Source organism: Sardina pilchardus, chromosome 8 (assembly GCF_963854185.1).
Source record: "Sardina pilchardus chromosome 8, fSarPil1.1, whole genome shotgun sequence".
Lineage (NCBI taxonomy): Eukaryota > Metazoa > Chordata > Actinopteri > Clupeiformes > Clupeidae > Sardina > Sardina pilchardus.
In genome coordinates this window covers 27,222,589-27,230,088 of record NC_085001.1, presented here as the reverse complement: position 1 = coordinate 27,230,088, position 7,500 = coordinate 27,222,589, and the positions used below count along the sequence as shown (strand labels likewise).

At 40.9% G+C, this 7,500-nt stretch overlaps 1 protein-coding gene across 1 annotated transcript in view; it reads right to left on the bottom strand.

The window, feature by feature from the left end:
- Positions 1-7,500, bottom strand: part of si:dkeyp-117b11.1 (B-cell linker protein) — a 16,041-nt gene that overhangs the window by 4,138 nt on the left and 4,403 nt on the right. The window contains exons 4-10 of the mRNA XM_062544081.1: positions 6,749-6,786; positions 6,312-6,411; positions 6,110-6,198; positions 4,001-4,058; positions 3,711-3,818; positions 3,209-3,240; positions 2,842-2,878 (exon numbers count right to left, since the gene is read on the bottom strand). Coding sequence (XP_062400065.1) covers positions 2,842-2,878; positions 3,209-3,240; positions 3,711-3,818; positions 4,001-4,058; positions 6,110-6,198; positions 6,312-6,411; positions 6,749-6,786 — 462 coding nt within the window. The remainder of the gene's footprint in view (positions 1-2,841; positions 2,879-3,208; positions 3,241-3,710; positions 3,819-4,000; positions 4,059-6,109; positions 6,199-6,311; positions 6,412-6,748; positions 6,787-7,500) is intronic.

Here is a 7,500-nt window from a genome sequence, read left to right as displayed (position 1 = left end):
CCATCGCCAAATCAGATGCATATCATTAGCCCATGCTTCAGGAGAAAGGAATGGCTTGGAAACAAAACGTTATGTGCTAAACGTGTCAATGAGAACTGAGACGTTCATGTGTAGGATATGCAGCTGAATTTGTCAGCTAAATGTTGTTTCCCTTGTTGCTTAACTGAGATGAGAACCCTGGGAAATATTCAGTGGGACAAGCACCACATTTTGAATATTGCCTAGGATCCCTCAGATTCCACCCACTAATAACGCCTGCTACTGACGGTCTGAAGCAACTGAAGCAACTGTGTCGCCTTAGATTGTCTTTATCATTGCAAATTAGAATGTACCCTTTAACAAACAAATCTCAGCCACAAGGGGGCGCCAATGTGGGTGTAATAGGTCATGCATGACAGATTCAGTAGCACATTGCACACTGTATTGAGTAACATACAAATCAGAGCCTCTATTGTTTGAGTTTTGTTTGCTGAGTTTCCCATGTTAAACCCGACTGAGAGCTCGGAGGCATGACCGCCATCTGCTGGTGGTCTGGGGAAACTTCTCTCTCACATACTGACCAACATGATGTCACACAATGACAGTTTCACAGGGTCCCCACCCATTCACATTGACAGTTCGTTGCCTTGGAATTATAAGATCATATCTGTATAGGCCTACTGAGTAAGTTTGAGATATCCTGACCTTCAAAAGTTCTGCCATTCTAATCAACAAAACTACAGTTTTTATCAGTCGCTTTGGTACATTTCTCGGATCATCCTTGAGATTTTGAGCAAAACACCATAGATTACCTGCAAAAGCCTGTTTCTTGCTCACAATCCTCATCTCTCAAAACTAAATATACTGTATGTGTCAATGAACATGCAATTGCATCAGAATGGCAAGTCCTTGTGTCATTGTGTATGGATAAGACAGTCAAATGGCTTAGTCATGTTGTTAGTATAGCAGTATACTCTGAAGGGATGTTCTGAACTATGGCTAAAGTTTTGGTGACAATTTCTGTAAATTATAGGTTACACCTTAGTGTATATGGGAGTTTGATCGCAAGAGACTGGACAAGATTCACATTGACTTTTTTTCTTTTTATAGGCTACTGTAATTTGTTGACAGACCATGTCATTGCTATACAGAAAGGAAAAGACAGCACTGCATAGTACAAAGGGGAACAAATGTAAAATGTGAAATGTGACCATAGGACAAAGTCCTTATAGGGAAAACTGTATACGGTGCTGTAGGAATTACAGTGAGTGCAGTCTTCCTACACCTCCTGATGTTCCTGTCTTTTAGGCCACAAATTCTCATATGACAACATGTTCAACCATTTTGCATGTAATGACTTATGCTATGAACTGACAGTGTTGTGCACGTTCACACTCTTCAGCAACTAGTTCAAAGTTCAGTTCACACACGTGCAAAGTGAACTGTTCACGTTCATAGTTCACCATTTTTAATTTTGAACTAGTTCAAATTCAGTTCATTTGAATGAAAATCTGTTTCTGACGGAATATAGGCTACAGCCACCTGTTGTTCTCATCTAATTGAGAATGTCCGTAAATTGGGCTTTATTTCGCTGGGCAGATACATTTCTTTTAGGTCTATGGCAGATACCGACGCCTAATAAATGCGGCCGCGCATTTATTAATAATTAATAATAAATGCGTCAGCTGTGCATGCCTGACAGCAGAAGAGTGTAGTTTTTACACCGGGAGTATGGAGGAGGCTGCCTTGCTGCATTACTATTCAGTGACATACTGTAGGGCTCTTTGAACACGTTATGCATCCCTCTATCATCACTGACAAGTGCAGAATCTTTCCGCGATTGCATTCAGCAGCGGTTCTGTGTACAATGCATCATGCGTAACGTGATCATGGGTAATGTAGTAAGGTAGTGAAAAGCTGTAGTTTAGGAGTGGCGCCCGTGGGCAGTGAGTGTGACAACGACATACTGTTTCTAAATTGCCAGCAGGTAGTGTAACTCGACTTCTCAGGACAAAATAAATTCCGTAACGTTTAATTGGACATCAACAGTGAGGTTCGTCGTTCATTTCCCAAAATCTGAGCGAATTCACGTTCAAATTCATTATTTACAAATGTGTTGCGTTCAGTTCAGCGTTCACAGAAAAATGAGCGTGTTCAATGAACACGGTCTTTTGAACTCGTTCATGCACAACACTGTGAACTGATGCCTAGATGTTGTGGGGGTGAGACTATTCAGCAGAGAATTGTTCATAATAATTTGCATTGATGTACCAAAACATTTGCAACTTGCTCAAAGAAAGGAGAAACTGCTTTTTTTGTGACATGCCGGTAGTGATGTGAAGATTGAACAGGCAGTTTTGAGGATTTCAATTCTAAACTGAGAAATGTACCAAAGCGGCTGAGAAAAACTGTAATATGTGGAACTATCTACGTCGCTTTAGATATCAGACACATTTAACCACAGGTCTTCCACAGATAAGAGCGTAATTATGAAAATGAAAATGAAACAAGAACCTTTTCATTCTTTGTCAAATTGGCTGCATCAATTCAAGTGGCAACTGTCTTACCCTGTCTTACATTGTCTTACTGTATCAACAAAGGAGTACCATACTGTAACTAAATCATGTCATTAGCCTGGCATCTCATCTCCAAAGCTTTAAACAAATAAACAACTGTAACATTTCCAGAATTTCCACTGTCATACTACGTTAGATGATAGAAATACTATACAAAGAATTGACTGATGACAGAAATAATGTGTAATGCTACAAATGTGTTTGTTTGTGTGTGTGTGTGTGTGTGTGTGTTTGAGCGTGTGTGTGTGTGTGTGTGCGTGCTTGCGTGCCTGCGAGGTACACTAACCTGCTGCTGGTTCTAGGTATAGATCGTCTCCCTCACCCTACAGGGAGAGTAATTAACACACCTTAATGCAACACATACAGTAGTTGGCTATTATACATCAGCTTGAGTCTAAAGTGGTCAAAAGTATTACAGGAATTACAGGATTACAGGAATTAATGATTCTCCCCCACCTCACTGACACACACAGCATCCGTTTCCTTACAATTTCCATACAATTTTCATACAATAACAAGGACATACAAATAGCAATGACCAAACAATGACCATAAGGCGCACACACACGCACACGCACACACACACACACACACACACACACACACACACACACACACACACACACTCACAGGAACATTACAAAGGAGCTAACCTGTCCTTCATTTGGATCCAGATACACATCATCTGAGGGAAAAGCAAAGTATGTGTTAGATGCTTACATCCCTACATCCAGGAAATATTACTGTAACTGCTATAGTCACGTTTATCTAAATGATTCACTGTGGTGAGCTTCTCTTTAGAATAAAAGTAGGGTAAAGAAAACACTTATTGTAACTGTGTAAGGAGTGTGTAAAAGGTGGTGTTGTGTGTTATGAGTTCACAATATGAAACTGTAGACTGTATACTGTCGAATTATGCGAAAACGTGAAATTCAACATTTTAACCCCGAAGTTTGTTTATGGTGGATTTTCTCTAAAAAATGTTGCTTTTGCTTTGAAGGGTCACATATTTTATGAAAAATATGATGAAATATCAGGGAGCATGAATTATTTGACTATTTGGATGTTAGTCTCCTCATGCAGTGTGTGTGTGTGTGTGTGTGTGTGTGTGTGTGTGTTCGTATGTGCAATTGAGACAGAGTGTGTGTGCTTCACCTTCTTCATGAGGGGTAGGGTCAGGAGGGGGTCTAGCTGGCGGGGGCGCTGACTTTCTGGGGCCGGATGATTTCTTCCCAGGCTTCTCCTTCCGGTCGATCTCAGGTGCTGGGCAAATAGAGAGAGAGAGACCAACAAACACACACTTAACTGCAGTGTCACCCAATATATTAACACGTGACATAATGAATTGGTTAATAAATAGCTGATTGTTGTCCATATGCTGATAAAGGGTTGTGTCCAGCAGTGTGTGTGTGTGTGTGTGTGTGTGTGTGTGTAACACTACTCACGTTTGATATTAGGATCGATGTAAAAATCTTCAGGTTCTACAGGAACTGACATTGGTTTCTATGGTAGCGTGGAAAAATGAGAGAGAGAGAGAGAGAGAGAGAGAGAGAGAGAGAGAGAAGATTGCTTTTCATTAATTTATTATACAGGGAAATATTAAAGCTGCCGTTGGTAAGTCTGACAGATTGAGGGGAGTATGCAACTCCCATTGAGTTTGTGCTCGTTAGTGACTGTGCACAAACAGTGATTGTCCGGCGGGAAACCTTGTAACTGTTTTTTTTTTTTTTTTTAATTCATAAATCGATGTTATTGGTCAATCTTGTTTTATACAAATAACCAATGAAAAGTGTTGAAAATATCTTGGGGGTAAATCTCGTAACTCCACTGGACATATATCTCCACCCCCTCATCATCCTGAGGAGCCGCACAAAAGCAAAGATGAACAAGTCACAATGTCCACCCAGCATGATTTATTTGTCCACAATAAAACTAGAAAATCTGTGATGTATTAAGTTAAACCCAGCTGTTGTTTTTGTACACATTTCAGGTAGGTAGTGGCACCAGAATGACAGAGAAAACACTATTGAAACTGCTGGAAGTAGCCTAGTTGCCTACTAACACTATTTGTTTTGAAACGGTCTGCTTTTTTATCAGGCAAGACAGTGTTAAAATAATTTAAATAGATGGTTTGAATACTTTTGAATAACTTTCTAAAGAATAACGCTTTGTGTAAATGTGGCCAGGATGTCGATGCAGAGGAGAATGCAAACTAGTAAGTCTGCAGATTAAACAGACACTTTCCGCCTATAGCAGTTTTCAGTGTTAGATCATTGCTATTACTGTATTGTAATATGCTTTGGTCAGATGTATTCAACCACAGAAGCTAAATACAGTAAACATGGCTTTAGCACCTGTTAAACATCCTGTTTTTAAAATATCCCTTATTTCAATACTCTCGTAACATTAGCCCTACAATCGAGCCTATCAGACAAATGCTGAAATTTCCTCCTCTTTTGGGTGAAAAACCTGGGAAATGTCCCTTATTTTCAGTGCTCAATGTTGATGGGCATTAGTATGCTATATTTTTGTAGTCTGTAAAGTGACTGTACATTTTGGATTTTTTTTTTTTTAAATAACAAATCTTGCAAGTATATCAGTATAAGTCCTCATACAATAACAAAAAAGTAAAGGACCCAGAATGCTACCTTGTGGAACTCCCATATATTACGAACACAGAGGTGAGATGTTACATAACCTATTTGAACAACTTTGGAACCTGTTAATTATAAGGGAAAACACATTGTTATGAATGAGTAAGAGCGTGAAAGAAATGAAAGGAATTTGTTTGGCAAGATCTGATGATTTACTGTATCAAAGACCTTTGCATTACTTGTTTCTGCTAAATTGTCCGTGAGTTAGATGAACTTGGACTGGAAACAAAAACAAGAGACAAAGAAGAAACATTATGAGGTACAAAAGGTAAAATAATATAATCTCATCAAGCGGGGAATGGATACACAGATATCCACACACGTGAGAAGACCAGTACACTGTGTTATCAAAGATAGGCATACATACAGACAGACTTTCAGACAGGCATATTGATGGGCAACATGCAGGCAGACTTTTAGACAGGCATACTGATGGGAAACAGACAGGTAGACTTTTAGACAGGGAGTGTGACAGCTCAAGTATTCAGAGAAATAAACATAGAGACAGATGGATAGTCTCACATATCCAAGGAAAAGATCTACACTCGGTCCCAGAGACAGAGACGGTCTAAAGGCTAGTTCACGCCACATAGTTTTAAGTCTGATTCTCCAGTCGCCAGCAGATTGTGGTAGAGTACAACTGTAAAGCGCAGCATTCAATCAGGGAACACCAATCGCTATGCGTGAACTCTTCAAAGTCACAATCCAAGATTTTGTAGACCACAAGATATCCAACTGACTACATATTTTGAGGAGTCATTTGTGACTGCAAAGCAGTTGCAGCCAATGAGAGCTGTGGATAGAGACAAAGCAAAAATAGTGTCTCGTGCTCTGGAAAGGCAGCCAGACAAAACACACACACGCACACACACAAACAGACTGACTGAAGGACACACTCACTGCATTTTTGCTCTTTGTAGGCCGAGGCGGTGGAGCTGCCTGTCTGGTTGGGACCACAGGGTTGGACGCTCTTCCAGTGAAGCCTCCATCTACAAGTAAACACACACACACATATGATTGTTATGAACTCTGCTGGTCAGAGGTTAAAATCTCACAGAGCATTGTTGAAAGGTGAAAGGTGAAAGGTGAAAGGTGAAAGTACCCAGGTAGACATTTTCCTCTGGTGGACGGGTTGGCATCTTCACCGCCGGACGTTCACAAGGAGGAGCCTCATACATGTCCCCATCCTCATCCTGAACATCCTGATCCACACACACACACACACACACACACACACACACACATACATACACACACACACATACATACACACACACACACACACACACACACACACACACACACACACACACACACACACACACACACACATACACACATGTGAGGTAACAGTGGGTATCTGGGGTAGAAGTGAAAAGTCTTCGTAAACATGAAATCAGACATTGACATTCTCTGATGTATGTGTGTGTGTGTGTGTGTGAGTGAGAGAAAGAGAGAGAGAGAGAGAGAGAGAGAGAGAGAGAGAGAGAGAGAGAGAGGGAGAGAATCCTTGTGTTTGGAATGAATTCAGTTACTCACAAATTCATCTTCTGGCCAACCATAGCCAGAATTATTTTCTAAAAGGAAATAGATAGATTTGGTTACATGCTAACAAAACCAATACCCACTCTGTCACATAAACACAGAAACACACACACACACACACACACACAGAGAGAGAGAAACACACACACACACACACACACACACACACATACACGCATAGAAACACACACACACACACACACACACACAGAGAAAGAAACACAGAAACACACACACACACACACCACACACACACACACACACACACACACACACAGAAACACACACAAACACACACACACACACACAGAAACACACACACACACACAAACGAACGCTCTCTCTTTAACTTTCTGCAACTTTCTCTCTCTTTCTCTTTCTCTCACTCACACACACACACACATACACACACACAGTAGTCTGGTGTGGTGGTGACTGCACCCAGCCGTCACCATATACACAATACATTACTGTAAGTACAATATGAACAACTCTGCGTGTTCAAGCACACACAGATGCAACTTGCTGTGGCTTTTTATCATAAAACAGCAGGTTTTGACTGACAAATAGGCTTTGAGAAGCCTGGCTCTGTGTAATCCTGTGTGCCGGTGTGACATTCAGCCATCAGATAGGAGGATGGGATAAGATCAGGGCCCACTGCTGCCACCACACAGACACCAGAGACTAGAGACTAAAGGCCAAAGCCCTGCCTGAGACTTTCATGTGTACATGTTGGCCAACCGATC